Raw genomic sequence first — 27,313 nt, forward strand, 5'->3', positions numbered from 1 at the left:
AGACACCTTGCATGTGTGTCTCCATCTCCATCACAGCTGCAGTGAGCACCCTGCCTGCCCCAGGGGCTGCCCACAGAACAAAGCAGCTCACAGCACGTTCTGTCCTGCTCTGCCAAGGGTCTCTCAGGGGACAGACTGAGGGACATCCTTAGGGACACGTCCACGTCCCAGGAAACACAGCTCTGCTGGGAAGGCAGGTGGGAGCCCACCAGGCAGGAGCAGATATGGACTCAGGGCAGCAGCAAAGCAACTGCTTACAAAGGCAACTGCTTTTACTGGTGACATCCAGGTGTGCTGTACTTGGATTTCACACCAAGGCCTGTGCTCCAAGTTCCCCCTTCCTCCAAGCTCCCCTTCCACTTGCTTCCTCTCTGCATTATTTCTAGAGCAGCCCTATTGGGGATTTTCACTGCACACTGTGTCTCCCCTCAGAGCTCTGCAGGCAAACACGAGTCAGAGGCACCAGGGATGGGCAGAACAGGAGGCACAAGGACACGTGGATTAGAGCCCTGCCCTGTCACTGTGGGACAAGCACAGGGAATTCAGCTTCCTTCTGTGTCATCTTTAGGCAACATTAGAAAGTGTTTCTCAGTTCTTGAACCAAGATGAACAAAGGAATTTCAGTGGTAGGGAGAGTGCTACAGGAAGATATCCTGAGCTGCAGTGCTCTGGGGCTGCAGCCTTGCTCTGCTGGCTCTGCTGTGTGTTTGGCCAGAGCCAAGACTTTCCTCTGGCTCACCTGCACAAGGCAAGCTCCTCAGCGTGCATCCAGCTCCAAGATTTGCTCTGTGCCTGCCAAAACAGTCCCTGCACACAGCTGCCAGGTTAACACTGCCTGGGCTGACCTGCCAGATACTGAAATAATACATTAAAAAAAGAGAGTCCATAAAACTCTGTCTTTCCATTGCAGTTGGCTCTGTCACCCCTGCTACATTTCAGGAACAGACAACAGTAGCAACTAAAATGCAGTGACAAGACACTGCTATTAATGGGGAAGGTGAGAGATAGCATGAGCTTTGTTAATCCACCCAGCAAAGCTTCCTGGGACAGAAGCACCAGGATCAGCAGATGGATGATCCAGGCAGGTAAACATTTTCACATACAAGCATTTTGTCAAGATTAAGTTAAAATGTTCTTCCTATCTCATTCTCAAGACACCAATTTTTGATGTTTACTGGACAGCTGGCAAAGTGGAACGAGTTACAGGAGTGAAATCCACACTGTAACTGGAAAAATGCACACTTTGCAAGTGTACATCTGTCTTGTGGGCTCTGTTACCCACATGGAAACAGCCATTAACTGGCTGGTTTCACCTTAAAAAGTTGAGAAGCTAAAAGAGGAGGAGAAACCTTCACAGTTTGCTATGATCCCCCATACACAGATCACATGCAATGCTTTCCTGGAAAGACAGAAGTAAAAGAAACAAAGTTATTGCAAATTACACTTAATTTGCCTGTCATATAATTTCACAAATAATGCAAAATGTCTTCAAAAGCATCTTCTCTTAACTAGATGGAGACATGAAATTCAGACAGCTGACTTATAGCAAGCATCTAATTTTGGCCTTAGCACTATGTTCCTACCTAAAGGGAAAGCTGTGCACCATTCACCAAATTTTAAACCCAAATTTGGAGGCCACTTGAGAGCTAAGATGGACAAGAACCACTTTCAAGAAATCAAACAGCAGTTTTCAGAATAGGAAAGACAGAGTTTTTTACAAAAAAAACAACATAACAAAAATATCAAAGAGCAATTTTATTTCTCTTATTTGGCACAAAACTTACAAGAACTGTTTTGTTCCCTTCTTAAATTTTAGTACAACTAGCAAGGAAAAAAAAGGCATACTAATACGTTTAATGAGCTGTACAGCAAGTGACACGTGGAAGGAGGCACCAGAAAGATCTACCAAAAAATCAAAGTGCATGAAAAATACCTACTCTGAGCGCCTCATGGTATTGTATTAAGGCACCACTCCTTTAGAAGGTTTACTGAATACATCAAGTGTGCAACTTCTTGGTTTGGAATGTGAGAGTCCTTCAGCCTGCATCAGAACCGGACACTGCAACCTCTGAATGGAACAATGTTTCTCCAATGTTTAGAGGAAGAGAGCTCTGCGTGCCCAACATCACCCCTCAGCCAGGCATGTCACTGTCACATGCTTTGGGAAAGCCAACACAGGTTTTCAGAGTACCAGCACTGTACTTCAGAGTTTTAAGCTGTACTGTGCACCAGACCTATGCATTCTTTACAATGGTTTTATAGAAAAGAAAGGTTGAAGAGACAAAAGCAACATGGAACATACCAGTAAATACATTTAGATAGTTTTATCAAAAGAACATTTAAGGACTTTTGGGAGTATCTCTTACAAAAAAAAAAAAATCTGAATAGTGTTATAATCCAAAATAATTAAATACACTTTTCAACAGATTATTACAAAGCTTCCTTCAGGACTACCAATCAAGTCTGACAAATTCCACAAGACTTCAGGAACTTTCAGAAAGGATGTAGAAAAAGCCCAGTATTAGACAGTGGTAAGAGATTTTCATAATTGGAAACATTTAATGCAAATCCCATAACTGCAAATCATTTTATACAGGTGTGTATATTACACACATTCACACACACACACACACACACTGAAACATCATTACAAGGGCCAAACAGACACCTTGGATCACTGTGGGTTCTGCACATCACTGCTCTGAAGTATGACAGGAGCTGCACCAGGTTTATTATTTCAGCACCTTCATTAAGAACTATTTGTTTAAGAACCAAACAACTTCAGTTACAGGTGCCTCAGGCCAGATTCACACCAAGTGTAAACAGGTTCCAAACAACCAAAGAGAAGTTGCATCTGCTTCTTACCAGCTTTGACTTTGGTTTTTCTGCTCAGCTGGATCACCAGTCACCTTTACTTGCAGGAAGAAGTTTAGTAAGAAATCAATGCCCATATCAAAACCGAAGTGGGAACCAGTAAATGCAGAATATTGTTATCAAACCACTGTACAACACCTCTACTGTAGAGAGTTTCAAACATCTCAGGAGCTTGAGACTGCTTAACCTGAACTCTGGAAAAACATATTTCTCTATGGACATGCAAAGGCATTTAAATATGAACTCTAGGCATTACAATATTTCATTTTTGTCCTCTTATGGCATAGACCTCGAGAACACAACTGTGTGCCCCATTATAAAACCAAAGCACCCTTGAGCATTAAAAGTTCTAAACAGCAAGGGTTGGAAAGAAGGGCATCTGGAAGTGATCTACACATTACAGAGCATGGTGTTTCACAAGTCTCTGAACAGTTTAGTTCATACTTTCTGGGATAACTTTCCCAATACCTTTGTCCCAATACAGAGCTGTAGTTTTCAGTAACTCTTTTACCCCTGCATTCTTTGCTACCACATATAAAATGTGCCACAGAAGTGGCAGTCAGGCCTAAACATTTAACAACATGTCCTTTTCATCCTTTATTAACAATTACATTTATTTCATGATTTGTATGTAAGTCATGTAGCAATATCACATCGGTGTTATACACTGTGCTTCCGTTCTCTGGCACTTGGAGGAGGAATTCATTTCCAGATAGTCACATCTTGCTGAAGCATTCCTTTGCATTGGTCCAAACCTGAATTCCCTTTTAAAAGAACAGTTAAAAATCAATAGGTGGGAATATACTCTATTTGCAAACCTCATCCACAGCTTTCTTCAACAGAAGACTCTACAAAGAAGTCCCATAGAACTTCACAGAAGGCAGAGACACATTGAAATTGGATCACACTATTTTATATCTATATTTTATATCTATCTCAACATTAACATGTCACTGAGTTCAAGAGGACAGACTATGTGGGAGGTTTTATGGTGGTGATTTCCAATCTTCTGTGACTGCCCTGTTCCCAGTCACTGACAGTGTGCATCTGCCCCCCTGCTGACAGGACAAACGCACTGGGCCAGCCCTTCCCAAGCCACACGTACCTTTTTGCACATGCTAATCTGCATTACAGCATAGCTTATAAGTGCCTCCTTCAAATCATGATTCTTCTGCTCTTTAAACCGTTCAATGTCAGCCCAGGCACTTTTCACAAAGTCTCTGAAATTGAAAGCAATGATTTCTGTCAGAAAGTGTTTTACATGTTCTACCCTCAGTTCTGGACACTCAGCAGAGAAGCTGTGTATGACAGTGCTCCATCTTTCAGTCAGTAAATCAAGTCCTGCAAATACAATGCATCCCTCAGTGTCCTCATTTTACAACTGGCACCACTATGTAATTCTCCACCTTCTTTTGAAGGTTTTTAACCTAGAGCTTCACAGGATACATTAGGATGTTCGTTTGGCTTGGTGTTTTTTCCCCAGGAAGTATCACTGCCATGGAACCAGAATAAGTCAGAATATAATTATTTTCCTTCAGATTGTGTTGGGGTAATTAATTATCTTTACGCCAACATTCAACACACAACACTGCATGTTTCTTTTTCAATTGTCAAGTCAGAATCTTTATCTCTTCAGCATGAAAATTCACTTTTTGTCAAGATGTGAGACAGTCAAGTACAATAAACATTTGCAATGCAAATTTAACTTGGACAATTCACTTCAGAAATTAATTTTGTTGGTTTGGTGATTTGTTGATTAATTTTGTTGATTTTGGTGTAGTCAGGTCACCTTAGCTAAAATGGAGGCACATATCTGTAATTCCTACTTTCATTTGTGCTGGACTAGCATTCACTCGAAAATTGCTTCCAGAGCTACAAAAGCACATCTCAAGTACATCTGCCAAAATTATTAAGATATTGCATTTACTGAGTGTCTTGTTGCTTTGAACTATTCATGAACTAGTCTTACCTTTCCAGCTCTAATGTTAACATATCAGGGGATACCATGTTTACCCCTTATGTTAAGTGACAGACATGCTTTTACAAAATCCCATTGCTTTAAGAATGTTGTTTCCTGTTTTTAATTTTTGCACACCTGAAGAAAATTTCATTAGAGCACCAAGAAGCAGTTACCCAAACACGACTCCCCAGACCTTCTAATCTCTTTCAAACAGGAGTAAGGTGTCCCCCATAGGAGAAGTTGCTGAATATGGGCTCAGCACCCTTACACACAAACCAAACTAAATACTGTATTTGAAGCAAATCAGCCTTTGAGTCTCAGCCTACTCAGCTGCAGACCTCCAAGCCCACCTGCTAAATATATTACTAGTGGAACATAAAAGCATGCAAGTCAGCCATTAGAGAAGGCTCAGTAACTGGGAAAGCCATCAGGTTTTACAAAAGCCATACACTCAGACCAGAAGCTAACTGCATGTACTGCACTTTATTTCACAACTTGCAGCTGACAGGAGCTTTTATAGACAGCTCATAAACACCAGGAATATATTAAAAACACTTATAAAATGCAAACACCTTCAAGAGCATCCAGTCAAGGACTTTTGCTAAAACAAGCCCTGTGTTTTCTTTGAAACAGCCAAGTCCATTTACCTGCCCTCCAGATTTTTAGACTTCAGTTGTTCTTCTCCTTCCTGTATCTGCTCCTCTAGAACCTTTATCTTGGCTTCCCTCTGCTCAGGGGTTTCTTGCCCAAAGAGCTTGCTGGTCATCCCCTTCAGGGAGAAGGTTCTCACAGTCTACAAAAAACAAGGATACTCTAGGTTTGGCATGTCCTGAGCACAGCCACAGGACATCAGGTGACTTCATTGCCATTTGTCCTTATTATTTGCCTGATTTTTTTGCTTTAATTTCCACTTCATTATTTGATAAGTAGCTCTGATGACTCAGGCTAGACTAAGTAAAGTGGGGAGGAGATAATTTGATGTTCAAACACTTTAAGGCTGACAAGGGTGAACTTTCAGAGCAGCTTTCCTAGTGAAGTAGGAAAGAAATTAAGAGAACCAAAAGCCATAAAGGCATTCCATAAAGAACATCAATAGATCCAAGAGCAACATTAACAATTCTAAAACTGTCAGTTACCATTTTCAGATAATATTTTAGGTAATCTTATCTCCTACATAAAATAGACTAACACAACATATCAATAACACCCACTGTTCAAAAGGCAAAGGAAATCTTCCAGAATTCCCAACATTTTCATTTTTAGGATAGAGTTGTCTATAGATAGAGTGTTATTCTGCTCCAGTCATATTTACTGCAATCTTCTACTTGCTCAGTATTCAATAAAAGACATTTGGCACAAACAGTTTAAGTCTCCAAGAACCAAGTTACTTTAAACCTCACATGTCTCCAGCTCATATGATACCACTTCTCAAAAGCAGCAGCCAGCATGCTGGTGCCATTTAAATATCATTCTAAGTAACTTGGCTCAAGTAAAAAATAAATTCAGAAAGAGGTATCTTGGAGAAGAAAGTGGAAAAAGACTCACTCCTGTTGCCAGCTCCTCACACTGCTGTTTCTTAGATGTTAAGTCCTGTGCAGCCATTTCCAAATCATATTGCATTAGTTCATGCTTCCTGCAAACTGCCCTGAAAAGTAAGTAATGAAAGATCTGTCATGAAATACTTTGTTCTGCTATGTTTCCCTCCATTTACACCTTACAAATAGCATCATGTTTTGTTTGCTTTTTGACAGGAAGCACCTCTAATTATTCATCTAGCCCAAATTCAACAGCCCTATCACAGACTGCATAACTCTGCAAGTGCTGTAGTTAAGCAAGCTTGCATCAAAGCATAAATAAAGTTTTTAGTACAACTGCATTCTGCTTCTCTTTATAGACTCATTCCAAGATACATTCAGCAATACAAGCCCTACCACCTCCTTAAGGACACCACTGTAAAACAATTTAATTCAAAACACATTACAGAAATATCACAGCTTTGACAAAAGATACCTGGAGATGGTGCCTGTCACAGCAGCAATCTATCAATCCATCATAAAATTCATCACATTTTCTTTCTTAAACAATGAAACAAGAAACTGCTTCTAGACTCATACAGTGCCTTTCATCTGGAAAAGAGGAGTTTCCTCTGACCACCTGCAGTAACTCCCAGTCCTGTGTGGGCTGATGATGCTCCATCCATCCTGCACAGCCGGATGCACAAGGGTGTCCCAGGAGAGGCTCCCACACAGCAGCCCCTGCATTCACCAACCCATTCATACTGGGCCTCTCCAAGAGGGTCAGAGCCAACCCTTGTAAAGCACAAGAGCTTTAGGCACAGCCTTGCAGCATAAAACAATCTGCTTTTGTGTCCATGCTGGTTAGGAGTGACTGACAAAGACTGACATGAAACAAAACAAAAAGTTGGTACTTAAGTGCACAAGACTGTGCAGCAGATGAACATTATGCTGGGCATGTTGAAAGTTCCTGGGATTTGTAATGGCTGTAACAGCTCTGTTTGGCCTATCTCATTTGAAAGCTGGAGCTTTCAACGCATTGGGGCATTATTACACTGAAAGCCAAGGTAACAGTGGAACCAGAGGAATAAACAGCATTTTCTTCTACAGTATACAGACTCTAACATTTCTGCCTTTTCTCTACTGGTCAGATCAGCTCTAATTTGTTTGCCACTCACACGGCAATCAAGTACAAGTAAGCAGAATAAGAAACAAGAACACAGAGACTCCACTACACTGGAATTTCTTCTTCTCAGAGAACACAAGAGGATACCAGACTAAATTAAACATCAACACCACATTAGAGAAAATGCCTACAGCTTCCTTTTGAGCTCTAGACTTCTGTACATACCGCAGTGCTTCAGCATAGAAGAGGTACTCCTTCAGCTGATCTGCATAGTGCTCCTCTTCTTCCAGTATGTCATCAATAGAAGCTGCATACCTAGTGAAAAACAGCCACAGTTAAATGTAAAGCTGATTAATTTAACCTTTAAGGATACACATCCAGTAACAAGAGAGAACACCCATGATAAACAGCAAAAAGCACTTTGAAAAAGGGTGTTTTTTTGTTTTTAATTAAACTCTGAATCAGCTAATGTCAACATTCCTGTGGGCCTGCTTCTTTGGTTGTTACATTGATTCATTGTACAATGAATCTTTTGACAAGTACAAAACCTATCATAACTCTCCTGCTGAAGATGAGACAGCTTTTCTTACAGAAAAAAACCCAATTTATTCCTTTTCTTCAGTGGGCTGTCAATAGGCAGCACCAAGACAAAAAAGAAAAAAAAAAAAAAAGACACAGTGCAAAAGAAATCCTTCAAGGCTTAAAGCATTAAGGGCCAGGAATGTGAACATCACACCTTCTGAAAAGCAGAGGCTGCTTTCATGGCCTGTTATTCAGTGTGAATACAAGATAACTCACAGGGGTGCCCTGAACACCACAACATTTGGTCCCTCCAGCTCCTTCAAAGTCTGTAGCTTCATCTGCTGTGTAAGTCAGGCATATTAATTCACAGCAACAGGAAGTTTAACCCTCCTTTTAGGGAGAAATCTGAAGTACAAGGGCTTGGACCAAATCTGCAGCTCTTGCATTCAGTAAGAGTGTTGTTGTGTAGGCTACAAGTGGCAAAAAGCACTTTATTTTTCTAGTTGATACTGCTTATTTGACAGTATTTAGTGTGTTCTTGCTAGCCAAGGTGACTGTCTTGGACAGATTTGCAGGGACAGGCCTAGAGCTATCTGCACATCCCATTTGGCACAGGCACAGAAATCAGATTCCTCTGTAGCCTGGCACTCAGGGCACGTGCCACTGGGGATAACCAGGATGAATGAGATCCCACACTAATACCTTCATCTATTCTGCTAACTCAGGTTGGATTCTCAGCTATGTGGCAATGTCACACACCTGCAGGCTCTCTGAAGTGAGCATATGTCCATTCTCCTCTAGCAACCAGCACAATGTGACCCAAATGCTAATTATAGCACCTCTTGGCTTTCCAGTTTTTGCAGAATCTTTCTGTTTTCCCTTTTCTCCCTATGCCTCTCCAGTAATTGGCTCTGTGGAACAAGTGGCAGAGTCTCAAGCTGAAAGGGAATCAGTAACATGAATCTGGGAAGTTTGCAAGTATGATGAGTTGTTTTGATGCTCTGTGAAATCAAAGACATGGCACACTCAGGAAAAGCCCTACCAAGGCTCTTGGTGATGAATAAATATAACATGTGAAGTGGTCAGCAACAGCAGACCAGTTTAAATAGAAGGGATTAAAGAAAAGGGAGAGCAAGAATTCATATTATGAGCCAGTGTAAGGATTAAGTTAAAACTGTTGAAAAATGCACTTGTTCTGAAAAAAATCCTGCAGCCACAAAGGTCATAAATGGCTTACCCTATTTTAAGTTCTGCAGTGCAATAATTTTAGTATAGTGGTTAGATTTCTCAGGGCAGCAGATGGACCACATTTCATTTTCAAGTAAGATCTAAGTTTAGAGCAGTGCTAGAGCTCATCTGTGGCAGATCAACTCTCAGAAAAGAACTTCAACAACAAACAACCAAAAAATCTCACCAAACAAAATCCCACCTTACCTAGGCAGGTTTTTATACTGAGTTTGATTTGGGAGGGAAAGAAATGTAATAAGTTACATTTCTGACTGACTAAACTTGGGCAAACTAGAGGAAGTGTTAAGGAGAAAAATTGCAGCAAGTTCTAAAGGTACCTGATATGGTCTCTTTGTGTAACTGTCAACTAAACCCTTGTTTTAGTTTAGACTGGTTCAATATATAATGACAGTCTAGCTGATACAGAGATAAAGGGTCACTCATTAATGGAATAAAGGACAGAAATCAAAGGTCTGGCACTTTTTTCTTTCATCTTTAAAATGCTAACTATAGCCACTCACTCCAACTTTCTCAGCATTCTCTCTCACTTTAGCAAGCCTCATCTTGTAATAAAGCACACACAGAGAAGCTTTGGGGTGTCTTCTGCAAACTTTTTAGCAGTTATAGATCATACTAACCAATAACAACTCAAAAGCTTAAATAAACATCTAGTTAAGACCACAGCATATGGGGTAGATAGAGAATAATTAAATTAGTTTTGAAGTTTAACATCTATATTAGGCAACCTTCTAGAAGTAGCTTTTTGTTGCAATAAATGTCCACCTGATGTCATGGGAATGGTAACTGAACTGGTAAGTTATACTTTAAAGAGATCATAGATATGAACCTTAGTGCTAGGAGACCACATGGGTCACTGAATGAGTTCCTGAACCTCACAACTGCTGCTTTTGCTTGATTGTCATCACTGAGGGATTGCTGCTGTACAAGAGTGCCAGAGCACAAGAGATGACAGACAATGAAAGCTACCTCAGAATTCATGCAGTGAGTAAAATTACCTACAACAGCAGTTACCCACTGCCATTACTCTAGATCTTTAGCCCTGTGTTACAGACAGAAATATTAAATGTTATGGATGTGTGAGAGGGTTCAGCCTCCTGATTAAGAAGTGACACAAACTTCTTTTAATTGGTTATGCATCTCCAGGTGTTTGACATTTTGGTGTGGTGTATCTGAACCACTGAAAACCTTGGTGTGATTCCTAAACTCCACTACATCATACCATGTTTTCACAACCTCTTCAACTCCTGCCTACCACAGCAGGTGCTTACCATTGTATTCCACCCCTACTTCAATTACTTTTCTTCTGAAAACAGAATGCTTTCTCCATTCTTTGTTCTCACCAGAGCCCTCCACCATGAAAATATTACAGCTTTTCTTGTATGGAAACAACCCCATTAGACAAAACACAGAACTGTGAATAAATTATTCAGAAGTGGTCCAATTCTTAAAGATTTTCCAAAAGCAGAATTACTCTAAAAAAGCTGAGGGCATGGCTCTTGAAACCCTTCCACTTGGCAAGGCCAGTTAACAATTAACCTGTTAACTTGACACCACCAATAATAATCAGGCAGTAGTATGTAAATCTGCCCTATAAACTAAACCTGAGAATTTATTTCCACAGGAATTACACTTTATTGGTAAAAATATTGCATGAAGTGCCAAACAGCTTCCATCTCTTGCTGGAGCTGTTATTTATCTGTTGTGTGGGATTACAGAAGAGGAATCAGAGTGATAAGAAATGCTGTTTCACTTTCTGTATGTGACTACCTGAAAAGCAGAAGCCATGAGCTTAAAAAATCCTTTCTGTGAGCACTCCCAAGTGCCAGACTCTTATTTTGAAGGCTGTGCTTCACATACTCTGCCAAATGACTCTAAAGATGCAAAGAGAGACGATTCTGTACTTTAATATATCCAGTCAGTGTTTGTTTCAAGAATCCACTGGAGTTTTGGTGCCGATTAATTAAATTTCTTAACTCCCTGTAATTAAGTCCAAATCTGTGTACCATCTACTGCATGGTACAAAATGCTGCTATCAAAACCAAATGGATCTCATCAGGTCTGTAGTACATTAAAGTTGTATTCCAGTTTCTGGCATAGTAGCTTAAAAGAAAAACTGGAAGGATTCCAAACACTTCTACGATTTCAAAATAATAATAAAAAAAGAAACCCCTCTGGTTCTCCTGAGGCTTTTTGAGCTACTTAATACAGTATATGGATGCTAAAACTGTGCCTGCATCCAAGGCACAGAAACACTGTATACCTAAAAACAATGCACCCCCATCTTTCTTGGTACTCATATGTACTTTGGGGTTGAGGGAAAAGAGAGGAAAGAGGGAGAGTTTCCACATCTGGCTTACATCAAACTATCAGATATTCAGTCAGTACTTACACATCCATGTGGTGGCCAGCACTCTGCAACCCATCCCCCATCTCCTTCTCTATTGCACTCCACTCACTGTAGGAAAAACAAACGAGAAACAACATCACACATGAAGGGTAAGGGAAGTTAATAAGCTGCATCCTGTATATAGTTTCTTTCCAGGTGACACCTGAATGGAAACTGCCTCAAAATTAGACTTGGTCAAATTGGTTTTTTTTCTTTAAGGAACACCACTGACAATGTGAGAAGGCCGTTTATGGCACTCTGTAAAACAACTGTCCCTAAACTCAAAGTCACAAATATAGTTAGTTTGGGATAGGTTTGGAACATAACCTTGTTTAAATAGCTGAAACTCAATTTAAAACAAAATCAAACAAACAAAACCAAACCACCAAGCATTTAATGTGAATGGGACAAGGGACTACAACAATGGTCAACTTTCTGAAATACATTCTGGGCTCACCAAGAATATACTAAGCTTTCCAGACTTACAGGGTACAAGACAGAAGCCTCTCATTCCAAAAACCAAATGGTGAATTTTACTTTTGTAAGCATTTTACTTCTCCTGAAACTATGTGATGTATATAGCTTTATGTTTCATTGCAGACTCTTGTTTAGTTCTATTGATAAAAAAAAATTCCAACTTGCAATTGTCTCAACCACCTATTTATATCAGAGATATTATTTAGATAAAGAAAGAAACAGACCTACAAAAAAAGATAGCAAGTTACTTGTTCTGGACATCCTGGTATGTACTCTGCCATTTTAATTGTGTTCTCAGCTTTGAGAAACCTTATGAGAGTTCTTAGTTACAAAAATTACACCCACCACTCTTTTTACAAGGAAAAAAGAGGTTCTCCTTATATTTCACATAATTTATGTGTAATGCATCTATTCTGTCCTTCACTTTTTCATAAACATTCCACTCTGCTGATGTTGATATTTGTCTTTGTGTTATTACAGAACTACACCTAATTTCATTTTAAAACCCCCAATGAGAAAGACATCTGCAATCCATTAACCCAGAGAATTAAATTTAGCACTTGAACAGTGTGTAGAAGCAGGAGGTTTCCCTTAACCAGAAGTTTAGATTCTTGAATTCTCCAGTGAGATGGAAAACTTGAGCATGCAATTCCCTCATATAAATCAAAAAAAACGATTGGCAAATGCACTTCTAAAAGCTACTAAAATTTGATAGATATAATTGTTAATTTTTATCCATTAAAAGAACCTAGAAGCTTTTTCAGAGACAACTGCATGAAGAATAGTGAGTTACTTTCTGAAGAAACAAAATGCCAGTGCAGCAGAAGGAGGCCCAAAGATCTGGTACACAAAGCAAAAAGCTGTAGTCTTGCACTGGAAACTAAGCTCAGCAGATCAGGCAATCTCTGCACACAGCACAGAAATCTCATTAGCACTGCAATACAGAGGTTTTCAAGATAGACAATGCAATGTTTCAAATATACTTTTCAAAAGCATAGCACAACCAAGAAATTCCCTTCTCTCTCCCCATAACTATGTATGTATTTAAACACTGGATGAACTCTTACCTGAATACTCTTCCATAGTTGCCATGGACTTTATAGACACCATAAAGCCGGTCTGCTACCCTCTAAAACATTTTAGAGACAGGTTTTGGTCATCAACATTAACTGCAATTGCTTTGTAAAAACCCACACACATACTCCAAGCTAAAGCCTTAATGTTCTTACACAGGTAAACTCTAGATTAGGCCTAAATCTAACATAAGCCACAACTGAAAGAAAAAAAAAATCAACAGCATTAAGTCCTGGAAGACTGAAGTCACAATTAATGCTATGGTTAAAAGTAGCATTTCAAATCTATCTTTGGAAGTGCTCAATGATAGGATATGTCTGTGGAGACCATAATCAAGCTCCCTTCAGTTTTTGATAACCAAATATAAGACATTCTTTATCTGAATAATGCCAAATTTATGCACACACTCATTTACTTAATTTATAGCTGGCAAGTTAGAAGTCCATCTTGACATCAATAATGCAGGGAAACCTTCAGTAAAAGTCTAACAAGTGACTTGGTTTTTCCAGCAGCTGTGTGAACTGAGGGAAAGGAAATGAACTATCCATTGCAGAACTCATTGCTTGAGCTACAGGTCATTTCAGCTGTTTGGAGTGCCAGTACCTGCTGCAGCCAGCACTACAGTGCTGGCAAAACCTCAGAAGAAAAGACATGTGTACACTCTGAAGTGTGAGTTGTAATCCAGATAATGCCCTTGGAATTATGATGTACCAATGAATGAGATTAAAGTTCTGCAAGAGCTACCATTGTTATTATGATGTCTGTCACAGCAGTAGGAAAAAGGAAACAGTAACAAATTGCCCAACAGATCTCACACACACAACCCTGAAAAAACAGGACTGTCTGTAGAACACCACTTTTGGGAGTGATTAATTCTCTCAAGAACCTGAGTTTAGCAGAGCAATCCATTACTGTCCCCTCTGCCACACAGGCCCACTGAAAATTAAATCACTGTTGAACATACTAAAAAGAAGTATCATGCTCTTACTATTGGAATTGCAATTTCTTATTTCCTTTTTGTGTCTTTAAAAAAATAACAACCTTCCACTCTCAACCCATAGGGTATCTAAATGCATTACATAACTGTTATCATCATTAGAAAGACTATTATTCACTGCAGATATCAATGAACGAGCCAAAAAAAGAAAATACCTAGCGGGAAGCATAAAGGATTCATACTAGAAGCTCATTATATGTCTGACCAGAAAACTGTTTTGAGGCCTTCCCAAATATTCAGCAAAAGCAACTTGTCTGCTGAGTAGAGAGAAGCAGACACCTCGCCTCTCTTTAGAGCATCTCCCTGTGATACGTGACTATCACAGCACAGGGCAGATCAGCCCTGTCAAACCCAACCATCAGATCTGCAACTCCTCCCCCTCCCAGCTCTGTACAGTCAGTGCCCTCACCTCTTGCTGTCTCCTGCTCCACACTCCAGAGACAGACTCCCTCAGGCTAAACTGCCCTTATTCTAGAACACATATACCACTGCTCCTGACTAAACAAGAAATACAGCCTTATAAATAAATCATACTATTTGTCACGACACACATGGGAAATACTTACGGCTCTGACGCGCAGAAGGTGTGATATGACAGACTGCAGTTCATCGCTGTAGTGTTTTAGCTCAGTAAATCTCCTGGGAGCAGGAAACAGATAGTACATCATTAGCCATCATGAAAGCAAGCTTTCACAGCATGCACAATAGAGCCACAACCCTGCAGCCAGCAAGCAGAGCCTGGATTGTGTTGGAGTGGAATTAGCTGAAGACTCCTAAAGAAGTGACTGCTGAGTTTTATTTCCCTCAAGTGAACAAACATCCCAACACTTGCATGATTGCTGGTTTTTAAGTGCAAATGTTGAAGGCTCAGATCAAATTAAGAGATAAAATTTTATGAAGTAAGAGTAGTTAGCTGAAGTTATTACATCACTGTTTTGTTGTTAGGGTTTTTAAATGGGATTTGTAAAAGCAAGGGTAAGTGAATAGGAAAGCTTCAAACAAACAGAAAGCCAAAATCTGCTGAAGCATATTTCTCAATAAAAGCATGTTTACATTTCTGACCTGACAAAGACACTTTACTTTCAAGCTGCCTCTATCCAATTTTGGGCACAGTTTTTCAGGGGTTCAAGGAAACATTCACAATTACATTTTCCCTAAGGCCAATCTGTACAGTTACTGTAACATATGAAATCCTACTGAGACTTGTACCTGCACAGGAGCCACATATGGCTGAAGACCATCAAATCACTACATCTCAACAAGGTACCAGACAGGCAAGCCATTGCATGAGTGACTTGTGTACACTGCTGGCTTGTCACTTCTGGCAAAGAGGCATTTTATCAGCCAGCCCAGTCAGCCTTCAGAGGCAACTTAAGCTGATACCTTCAGCTCTTGCTAATAACAAAGGTGAATCGTTGGCCACAGCTTTGCCAGTGACAGGTAACCAATTAAACCACAGCTACAGCCTCTTGTGTACACATAAACCCTCCCTACTACACACAAGTCTAGCTCATGACCTACTTTGGTAGACAAGAATGTATTTATTTCATCCAGATGGGAAGCCAGAAACAGCTTTACTTAAATTACTAAACAATTATTGAAAATACACACAGAAGAATGCAACTAAAATTAAGGAATAGGAGACTGAGATTAGTGTTCCAGGCTGATGTTCAAGAATTAAAAAAAACCTTCATCCCTCCTCCCACCACAGGCACACAGTCAGGCTTTGTATTTCAGACTAGCTTGTACCCAAGAGGTCTTACTGAAATGAGTTGGGTCACTTGTTTTGGGTGACCAAGTATGAAATTCCAGGGTTTTTCATTTAACACCTCTTCCTCCCCTGCCAGGAAGTCTTCCCTGAAAATATTCCCATCCTTACATTCAGGAAGTAAAAGCTTTATTATGACTTCCAATACTTTTGATTTCCAAGAAGCATTTTTTATAGCATTATGACACACACAGGGTTAAAGTATATAAAAAGATTTAAAAGTTAGCAGAGAAGCTGTATGGGGGAAAAGAAATGTAGTCACTGATCTGCACAGTGGGATTTAGAGAGCAATCTTTTCAGTTTACACTTTATAAAATATGCACCAGGGCTGCATGTCAGACAGCTGCAGACATGTACAGTGAAGATATTTGAAATAATTGAACTAAAAACAAAAGATTAAAAAGCATGCCTGCATCTCAGAAAGACTCCCCTTTCCACTACAGAAATTTATAACGTAAAGTTTTATTTATCCTGTTTTGCCACAAGAAATCTTTTAGGAATGCTGTATTCCCTGAAGGCCAGAGTCAGGAGCTGAGGAGGACTTTCAGTATCCTGGCCTTCAGCAGCAATACATCTCTCAGAGCAATTCTTCCTCAATTAAAAGAAAATAATTTAAAATTACTACTTCAGAATCAAGCTGTCTTCTATTTTGTCTCATAAAAGCATAAACCAAAGTGCTGCTATTTTTTCCCCAATCTTCTGTGAGGGCTGAAAATTTTACAAATATAATTTTCAGGAAAAACTGGTTTTAAGAGACTAGTAGTGTTGCAGATCAAAAGTTTATTTCTCAACTACTTGCTCAAGTCCTACTCATTGCTCATGTGAAAAAAAAAAGTTACATAATTATAAAGTAATTTCCAAGCAGGGCTCAGTGAGGCACACAAAGGGATGTTTACTTTCCAGTGTAACCTAACAGCAGAAGTGTAAAACAAGAGATAGTTTTGGCACTCAGCAACTGAGGCTTTTTAAACTAGCACTTTTCATTTGGTTTTACTGGTTCTGCAACATTAGGAACAGTCTAGGTACTTAACTGAGCTATTAAATAGAACTTGAGACACAAATGAAGAATTGATTGGGTCAAATTGGTGTAGGAACACCAGCAGGTCTTTCAAAAATATCTTTTATGATACTAGCAAAGAAAAAAATTCCTTTAGAGTAGACAGAATTTCAGTGTAAGTTATTTACTTTGTGCATTTTACTCAGCAGCAATTCTCCTTGCATCGGGGCAGGCAGTGCCATTGTCCTGTTTTGTGAAGAGAGATACTACAAGAAGAGAACTGTTCACTAAAAAACAAGCCACTTATCTGAATAACCAGACAAAAAAACCCAGAGAGCTACTTTTAAAAAATGTAAAAGCCTGCCTTAGGAAAAGCTTTAGTATTTTCTAAATAAATTTTCCACCAAAACCCAAAAGCTATGGTTTTCCTTAGAGCCCAGAAAGAGAAAGAAAGTATGCATGCCATGAGGCCAAATCAGAGAGGTCTGCAGTAGATACAAATTTACCTCTGAGTACCAGAATACCATATTTTTATCACCACTTAATTCCACCATTGAAACTACAAATTGCTTCCCACAGGAGCAGGTTTAGTTTCCAGTCCACATTTGACCTCGAAGAGCAGCCTGGTTTCAGCTGCATGAAGCTGCTCATGTTGCCAAGCTGATGGCTGCAGCTCCATGGCAATCCCAGCTGCTCCTCACCTGAACCTCTCCTGGCCCAGGAGCCTGAAAGCCTACACTCCACACAGCACTCAGGTCACACCTTTTGTTTCAGCAAGGTGAGCTTGCTGAACCACCTCACCAGCCAGCCACAGAACAGCAGCAAAGGCAAAGCAGAGGGGCCGGGCATCACATTGCAGGCAGCTCGAGCACCAGTGTGCTGGGCAGAGCAAGGCACTGGGCCTCCTGTCAGAGCCACACATGCTGCAGCAAAAGGCAAACAAACAACTTCTGCTCATGAGTTATTTATTAAACAGTTTGTATCCCCAAGTGCAATTTGGAACTTAGGTTGCTGGCAGAATACAAGAGAAAACATGGCCCATTTCTCAAGTGCTGCGAAAGCTCTACCAAGGCACACACGCTCCAGGACTGTTTTTGTTACAAGCCCTTTCCTCATGTTTTCCTTGTATTAACCCTTTTTCTACTTTTTAACAAGCTCCTTCTCATAACAGCTTTGCTTTCTGAAAGATTGTTACAATTATTACAAGCTAAGAAGGATGCTCCTTAAACAGTCTTGCCCACCCGTGCCTACAGTCAGATTTCTGGCAGGTTACCTGCTGTGAGAGCAGGAAAAGAGAACTCCTACTGGCCACAGAGGAAGATGACTGAGGGTGAAGCATTCAAACAAGGGGCCATTTTCACCTGCAGACACAGAGAATTGCTGTCTTCCAAGCCCATTCATTCATGTTATCATTTACATTAAACCCTGGCTAAAAGCTTCCTGGCTGCCACAGAGGGCCCTAAAAACAAGCACAGTGAAAAAGGAGGGACTGGACCAATTCACAGGCTAAGTCTATGAAGAGGTTCAGAAAGGTATCCTTACCACAATATGCACAGATATTGTATCCTTAACACAGTACCCACAGATTCTATGGCACAGGCAGCAGTCAGGCACAGGGGCTCTCCCCAAGGAGCATCTCCTGGTGCCACTGCTGGACAGCAAGAGCACCCAGTAGAGCACTTTGCACAGGTCTCCACAGCCTGTGGATGGCAAACAGCAACATCTCTTGGCCCAGTCACTGCACACTGATGCTTCTAAACCACTGCAGAAGTAGAAACTACCATTTTATCCTTCCCACACCACCAAGGGCGTGATGAACCTCCCACTATATACACTGACAATTCTGAGCAGTTCTTCCATCCAGCAGATTGCTCCAGTGCCTGTCCCAGAGCTCTGTAAACTGCAACAGAGCTGAACTGACCTCTGGACTTCCAAAAGCATCTGTGAAAATTGGCAGCTTGGAAAGAACGTGAACTGCAACTCCAGGGTGTGTGCATCCAGAGCTGTACACCAGCAGACTTTTGGAAAGACCTACTATCAATCTGTACTCTGTTCATGCTTGGAAAGATTTCTTGAAAACAAATATTAAGAGGTTCTTTTTCAGAGTCTGGTTTTGGGGATTTTTTTTTGTCCCTTCGTTTTAGTCTAGCTAAAATGAAATACTCATTTTACATAAAGTGATGGAATTTTTCTGAATGCTTCCTGCTTCTGGAGGCAGGATTCATCAAATATTTTCACACTACCTCTTTACTGGGCTCCTGAAAAGATTTGAAGTGCAGAAAGATAATTTTTCTTTTCTGAATTTATACTAAAGAGATAGAATATTCTGTCACCTGAAGTTATAGTTATAACTGAAAAAGGGAAAGGGAGGGAAGAAGGATGTGGAATCTTACTTGTCTGGGTTTTTCACTCTGAATGTTGCATTAAGAGCTTTTAATCTGGAATCTGCCTGAAAAAGGGGAAAAAAAGCTTTGTTAATTTAATGCAATTAAATTTCAGTGACAAAAAAATCTCAGCCTTCTGGCAGCACCATTAGAAAAACGTCCTGCCTTCATGGCATATTTAAGTCTTCCAACATTGAACAAGTTGACACCAGCTGCCCTGAATGTCAGATATTTTATTAAAAAGTCAAAAAGCTATGCTATTTTTGTGAATATGATGTAAACAGTAACCACTAAAATAAAGCTGGTATAATCCAAGTCCCACAGAAATAGTCCCTTCTTAAAATGCTGCACAAATCATGGATTTAAGATACACAACCCCACATTCTTTTTAGATGAAGCAATTAGGTAACTTAAGACCATATGGACAAGCTATTTTATATTTCTCAAACCAAATAAAACCAGTGGTAGAGTGACCTCTATATGCTCTTTATTACCAGGAACAGTTCCCCAGTGAAATCAAAATCTTATATATGTTGTTCTCTTACTTTTTATGACTTGCTTTACAGAAAATATGTAATTTGTGTATCAGAAAAGAGCCCTTTTTAATGCAATGTTCTTCTCTATAGTAGAGCATATATAAATCTCTACAGATGAGAATTCAATACCTAATTAAAAAGGTAATTGACTGCTTTGACTGTTTTTGAGATGTTGGCTTACCAACTTCTGCAACAGTAGTTTCGAATATTTCTAAGGAGATGGAGGGGGTTTTTTCCAATTTATTGAATATTAAACTGTGCAATGAGTATTTACTCCTAATTAGATACCAACACAGATGACAGATCCCAGCCTCATCTCTGAGGTCCACATCACTACAACTCCTCATTCCTACAATGCATTTTACACACAGCTCAGGGCTCATCTATTTTTCTCTCCAAAGAAAAATGCCAATTGTGGGTAAATGGCTGGAGTTTATTTTTGATCAAAACATCCTTCTCTTCAGTAAAAGGAAAATAAATCAGCACACCTTGCAAGGTGTACAGATTTCCTATAGTGTACTCCTTTAGCTAACAGGCTGTGCCACAGCTGCAAGCAGTAAGTTGCTTCAGTAGTACTTCTCAGTGCTGGTATGTGACAAAAGATTATTTTGTGCCCTGTTACAGAAAACTCAGAGCCTGAAGAGCTATTTTGAATTTTTCAGTGAAGGGAACACAGTGTCTTCCCAAAACAAGAACAGAGCCCATCCTTTAGGGACCTTGTAATAGCATCTACAGATAAGACAGGCACAGTCTGAGACTGTTTCACCTCCCACTACATTTGGGCTGAGCAGAAGATCCCCCATACACAGCCTAGAGAAAAGGAGGCTCAGGGGAACCTTACTGCTCTCCACAATTTCCTGGAAGGAGGGTGTAGTGAAGTGGAGGTTGGTCTCTTCTCCCACATAACAAGCACTAGGACAAGAGGAACCTGCCTCAAGTTGCTTCAGGCGAAGTTCAGATTGGATACTAGGAAACATTTCTTTACCAAAAGGATTGTCAGACACGGGATCAGGCTGCCCACACAAGTTATGGAGTCACCATCCCTCAATGTGTTTCAAAGATATGCTGATGTGGCACTCAGGGACATGGTTTAGTGGTGGACTGGTGGCAGAGTCAGGTTAACTGCAGCTGTCCTTCCAATGCCCAAACCACCAAAACAAAGCATAACCCACAAGCTGAAAGGTAAGGGAACAAAACCCTCCAGACTCAGACAGACTGACACTGGGAGAAAGCAGGTTCATTGTCACAACTGTGTGTGACACTTCTCTAAGAATGTCTTGCAAAGGGAAGACAAGGCAGCATGGGAAAGCATGTCCCAGATAGCACAAGGAACACAAAACACTGCAGGAGCTCCAAGTCCCAGCCTTTATGCTTATTCAGAGCATTTCTGAGGCTTGTAAAGTCTTGGATCTCCAATGCCATACCCCAACAAATCAACACACAAGCCAGTTATGTTTTGGGCTGTTCACACACACCTGCAGGTGCTCCTCACACCCTCTCAGTACAAACATCACCTAGATACACTGACACTATCAGAGTCCTTCCCTCTGAGCAGCTATTTCCCAGAACCCTGTATTTATGTTCAAACAGCAGGCACCAAAGCCATTTGAGTCTATTGGGGCAGCAGGCACAGAGAGCAGCTTTACACTCAGAAAGGACAACTTCCTACCCTACAGTTCCAGGGCAAGTTTTTGTCTTTTGTCACATGCACATGTAGTGCTCTGAAAGAAGAGTTCAGTAGGTCCATACCAGCACTGTCAGGCAGGAAGCACAATCCTGCCAGTGCTCAACCATCTCAGTAGGGCTATTTCCTTTTTGCCATTTGCAGCACAGTAACTCTCACACATCACTTTTGAGCATTTACACCAGAGTTAGACTTCTAGAGAAACATCAGTCCAGTCTTAAAATTGATTTAAGAGTGACATGCACAATCATTTTAGAGATGAACCACCCAACAAATGAGGTACAACTGAGGAGTTTTCAGAGTTAACACCTACTATGATCCAATAATCATTTCTGTAAACTAAAGAGAGATGGGAATTTTCTCTTTCCTACAGGAAGGGTTAAAATCCCAAGTGACAAATCCCTTAAATTAAAAATCCCTTAAAAAATAAGTGCTGGGGTTGGGAGGGAGGAAAGGCATGATTTAATGATACAGCTGGCAGAATAAACAAAGTCTCCAACATCAACATTCAGCTATAGCATGCTACACTGTATTAATACCTAATTTAAGGTTTAGTTAGAGTTCAAACCCTCTCAGACAAAAAACACATCCTGCTTAAATGCAGCAGAGGCAGCAGAAACATAAACAAATGGTCTAATTTGAGTCTAAAACATGCACTGAATAGAGGTTTTCCTTCCAGTGTAGTGCTAAATATTGAGAGTTTATACTTTAGATGTAGAATAAAGGGAAGATTCTTTTTACCAGGCTTCTGAAAAAGTTATTTTTCTTTCCTAAGGAAACTGGAACCATGAAAGGGAAAACATACACAATCAATTCTAGAGGGAAAACAAGACTTGCTAGTCTCTCATTTAATCTACAATGTGGTTTCAGGGAGGCAAATATTCTCAGCATTCTGCTATGACTTTTCTTCCATAAACACACCACTGTGTGTTCTCCTGAACACATCCTGCCAGTACAAACTTTCTGAACTCCTATGAGTGTATGCAGCTCCAGAGCTTTACATTGTTTGCCTTTTAAACACCAGTAGTATGCAAACCCAACTGCAATGGAAGAGAATTATTGTCAACTTAAGTTATCAACAGTAAGTGTCAGTATCAAAGCCCCTTGGACACTGAGGATAAGAGCACCAGGGATTTTCTTTAGCTCTCACTATTTAGAATAATTCTTCATAATCCATCCCATTTTCAGTTGTGATTTCATGAGAGCAGATCACATTACAATGAAACAAAAAGCTCACTATTGTCCCCATACAGTAATTCTTCCAGACACAGCCCAGCAATCTATCAGCTTCTCAGATTCTTGACCTGTACAGACACATGACCTCAGACCATTTATTCCTGCAAGTCTTCCACCAGTTTACCCAGCCATGAACTCGCTGATGTCAATGAGGATAGTGTTACTCCAAGACACATTCTGTTAAACAGTTAAGGGGCACCAAATCCATCTGTCTTAGACCCTTTCACCAACTGCTCCTTGCAAAGAAGTCCTACAATTCAGACCTCTTTGCTTACCTTTTTTTGACACCTTGCACCTCTTACCAGACCAAATTTGACACCCACCTTTCAAAATGCTAAACTAAACAGAAAACACAAAACCTCACTGCTGTGGCCTCAAGTTCATTACTTTTAAAGCTTCTAAGGATTCTACATTAGCAGCAGAATTACACAGGCATGGAACAAGCCTGCTAGAGAACTTAACTGCAGTCCTACCTATCACATGCCAAGAACATCACTGTTTCTTGTAATAACAAGTATTCATGAAGCAATGCCTTTAACTCATTCTTACAGCAAACATCCTTTCATAAACAGCCTAAAAATCATTTGCTGGAATATGTCTGTGTCATATCACAGCAATCACAAGACAAACAATTACAGTAATTACCTTCAGCTGAAATCCAGTCTCATTCACCATTTCTTTCCATCCACCTTCCTAAATATACAAGAGAAGAATGTTCAGTTAGAGTGATTTAAGGATGCTGCAGCTTTTGCAAGTCCCCATAATAGCCTATACCAAAGGAGCTTCTCCAGTATGCCTGGCTTCTGCCTCAGCTAACCTCCCCACATCTTTTCAAGAATCTGGGGTAAGAATAATCAATCATTACATTGTGCTTAAATACTAACCTCCCCCAAAAAACCCTCTTCTCAATTACCTCAATCTATCAGCTGGGAGCAGGAGCCATACTGCTTTGCCTAAAGAAGAGCAGCTAACATATTTTGCCTCTGAGATTACTAGCATCTCCAAGGGCCTTTGCATCTCAAGGCAGAGAGCACACAGGTGACAACAGTTTGCAGTCCACATGCCATCACCTGGCTCAGATGTACTGCTGGTTTTCCACTGTTTTCAGCTCCCATATATCAGTTCACCCACATACTGTACTGTGGCAAACATAGCTGTTCAGTCCAGTATTTGGGAATCTCTCGAAGCACAGAAAAAAGAACTATCCAACATCTAAAGTTGAAAGCTGCAGAATCAATGCTTAAGCTGACAATTGGACCATAACTTCTGTGACAATGTATTGTAGCAGTTTTGGACCACAACACAGGAATGGATGATCCAAACCACAAGGCTAAAGAAACCATGGATATCTAAAGGGTGAGCAGGAAGCCAGTGCTGTCCCTGCAGTCAGGAGTACAGCATGGTGCTTAGTTCAGCTTTAGACCTATGGAACAGCTCCCAGCCAACATGCATTAAGCTCCCAAGAGGCTGCTCCAAAGAGGTGGAAATTCTCTCTTAGGAGACTTACAACTTGACTAGAAAAAAGTCATAAGGTAGATTAGAAGGGCAACTGCAGGCTGCTCTCAAGAAGCTTTTAGCTGGACAAGCCTTTTCCACCTCAAGTTTATTTACATTGTCTATTTTTCCTCCTGACACAGAACAAGCCATGGGTCAATAGAAAAGATCAAAAGGACATTATCTTAATTAAATAATCACTAAATAATGTATTTAGAAATAACTTTACCTGCATTAAAAATGCATAAAAGATTTTGTCTTGGCAAAGAACAGGATGTGAAGCCACACGTAACAAGAAGTTTTCCAGACCAATTCTTCTTCTTTCCACAAAATCTGGATCCATGTTATCTGCTGATAGCTTATGCCAAACAAAGTCAGCCTAGTTAAACAGAAGAGTGTCAACAGTAAATTAAAAAACAAACAAGACAAAGCAAGCCACAGTTTTGGTTTCCTTACCCTTTTTTCTGGCAAAGGAGGAACAACAATATGTGGGTAGGTGACTGACAAATAATTCCTCAACAACTCAAATTCACTGTAACGTCGCCACAGGGACTCCACTGGGGCACACTGTCCCTCACTCTGGGACTCAACAGCTCTGAAAGACAAAGCAGCAAATCTGAACATTGGTGAGCCATCACCTGCTCCCTCAAAAACCCTCAGTGCAATTAGGCCAAAGGCCCCAAGTATAGTAGTGATTACTGCATGACTTGCCCATAACCTAAAGCGCAACCTTAATTAATTTCATATCTACATACTTAATTTAAAAATATTTATAATTTCTGCATGATAGCACTTGAATTTGCTAGGAACACAGGAAAACTCAATGCACTTACACATCAAAAACAAACAGGTCACAATCAAGTAAAGAGATTCATGTGGCTTATTCCACACCCTTATAGAAATAGCCCTATTTCTCCTGGAACAGTGTTAGGTTCAAAGTCAGTAAAATTTCCTGAGTACCTGAATGATACAGAATATTGTAAGAAGAAATTTACTATTCAGAGGGAAAGCCTTCACTTCAGAGGACAAAAATGGTCTTGCATACAACAGTTGATACAGTGACAAATACAACTTTAAAAATATTAAGCTATTTTAAAGGATATTTTTAGAAAAAGAGCAAATTTCAAAGTACTTCCAATTTTCTTTTTTTGTTCAAAGTGACACGTTTTTATATTTATGGACTAAAAATGTAACAAACTACCTAGAGCAGGCAGGTACAAAATTTATGTGTCTGAAAAATTTGTTGAAGACTTAAAACCAACATGGCCTAGCAAGGTAAAAAAGGATTTTATGTTACTATAAAAGGAGAAATCATTGAATACAGGATTGGAACGTAATACAAATACTTGATGAGAAGAATAGTTTTTCATACAAGACATTCAAAGTAATAGAAATACTTTGCAATATAAAACAAGCATTGGGTAGCAACACTTCCAGCAGTTAGCATATGCCAGAATAAACACAGAGAGAGAATTCACACAAGGGACTTTAAATGAAACAGTGGTGATTTCTACATCTACTTTATTCTTCACTGAAATGACTAACTAGCACACAAAGCACTGGCATAAACCTACAAGGAACAGTATTGACTGCTGAGTTTGGAAGGGACCTCTGCATGTCTGTGATCCAGCAGCTCCTTGCCCAAAGCAGAATGTTCTGAGCCACGTTCACTTGGGTTTTGAGTATGTCCAAGGACTGAGACTCTACCACCACAATGAGCAACTCACTCCCATGTTTGACAAACCTCACAATAAAGAGGTTTTCTTACTTTTACCTGGAAATTCCCATGTTTGAATTTGTGGGCACTGCCTTTTGCCCTCTCTCAGCATCACAGGAGTCTGACTCCATCTTCTTTACCTCCCCACCAGGTACTGATCCACAGCTGCTAAAATCAGCTGTCTCTTGCACAGGCTGAACAATTACATCTCTTTCAGCCTCTCCCTACAGGTCAGACAATCCAAGCCCATTATCATCATCCCAGCCCTTCACTGGACTTGCTTAAGTAAGTCCACATCCTTCTGCTGCTGGAGAACTCAGAACTGGGAACAATAAATTATGAGCTAAAAGTAGTTACTTATACAGTATTTAGTAGAAAAGACTGCTACATTATTCTTTCCAGCAAAAGTCAGGCTTTACAGTTCTTGAATTCATAAGAACTTTGTGAAGTTTTAAAACATCTAAGAAGCACACAAATTATTGATAATTTTTAAAGCTGTTTTTAACCTACAAGGTCAGATTTTTCATGATTTTACTGAAAAAGAAACAATCCCATTCTAAAGCCGCCCCAGTTTTTTGATACATTTAAACAAAATACAAGGTGCCTCTATTTGTGAACCCTCATTAGAGGCTTGCTCTATGCTTTAGTTTAGTTACATCTTAAGGTGGAATAATGTCATACAGAAGAATGCAAAAGATACTTTTTTAACTTAGCAAGGTGGAACAATTTTTATGTATCTACCCGTGCCCTGCAGAAAGGACATTCATTCCAGGTAACTGAATTTGTAGGGGGAAAAAAACTTCACAAGTAAGAAGAAAAAAGGACAAATTCATAGCATTCAAAATAAACTGCTGCAGATCAAAACTATTTGAGAGTGACTCAAAAGGAAAAGGCAAGTACACTACTGCCAGCCACTATTCACACTGCCAGCATGCCACAGAATTCTTCCCCATTAGAGTATTTAAATTCAATGAACTGCACCTGCAAATACTGAGTTCTGAAGAGGGTAAGCTCAGCCTAGCCTGGACTGACAGGCTGTGCAGCATCCCTCCCCACACTAACTGCTGCACCATTCAAATATTACAAGAACACTTCAGCTCAAAGCAGGTATCTAGTGATTGAACTATTGATGAGTAAGAGGTAAATTTGAATAGACAAGGAATTGAGCTACTGTGCCTCAAAAGATTAATTGTTTAGTCAAAAGCTGAAGGCACAAACATTGCATTCCTGGAGGAAAAACTCCCAGCAAGGTTTGGTAAACAATCTGGCCATTCAAGACACTCACATAAAAGTACTTCAGAATTACAGATCCTTTTTAG

At 40.0% G+C, this 27,313-nt stretch overlaps 1 protein-coding gene across 2 annotated transcripts in view; it reads right to left on the minus strand.

The window, feature by feature from the left end:
• Window positions 1-1,742: 1,742 nt before the first annotated feature.
• SNX4 (sorting nexin 4) overlaps window positions 1,743-27,313 on the minus strand; it is a 32,779-nt gene continuing 7,208 nt past the window's right edge. The window contains exons 3-14 of one of the 2 annotated variants that reach the window (XM_058028289.1): window positions 24,734-24,872; window positions 24,507-24,656; window positions 23,429-23,476; window positions 19,337-19,392; window positions 14,745-14,817; window positions 13,175-13,236; window positions 11,634-11,699; window positions 7,700-7,789; window positions 6,380-6,479; window positions 5,482-5,627; window positions 3,980-4,094; window positions 1,743-3,638 (exon numbers count right to left, since the gene is read on the minus strand). In XM_058028289.1, the coding sequence (XP_057884272.1) occupies window positions 3,591-3,638; window positions 3,980-4,094; window positions 5,482-5,627; window positions 6,380-6,479; window positions 7,700-7,789; window positions 11,634-11,699; window positions 13,175-13,236; window positions 14,745-14,817; window positions 19,337-19,392; window positions 23,429-23,476; window positions 24,507-24,656; window positions 24,734-24,872 (1,093 nt within the window). In that variant the 3' untranslated portion in view covers window positions 1,743-3,590. The remainder of the gene's footprint in view (window positions 3,639-3,979; window positions 4,095-5,481; window positions 5,628-6,379; window positions 6,480-7,699; window positions 7,790-11,633; window positions 11,700-13,174; window positions 13,237-14,744; window positions 14,818-19,336; window positions 19,393-23,428; window positions 23,477-24,506; window positions 24,657-24,733; window positions 24,873-27,313) is intronic. The other variant, XM_058028290.1, reaches the window with a different exon arrangement.

The sequence above is a fragment of the Melospiza georgiana genome, chromosome 7 (genome assembly GCF_028018845.1).
Source record: "Melospiza georgiana isolate bMelGeo1 chromosome 7, bMelGeo1.pri, whole genome shotgun sequence".
Taxonomy (NCBI): domain Eukaryota; kingdom Metazoa; phylum Chordata; class Aves; order Passeriformes; family Passerellidae; genus Melospiza; species Melospiza georgiana.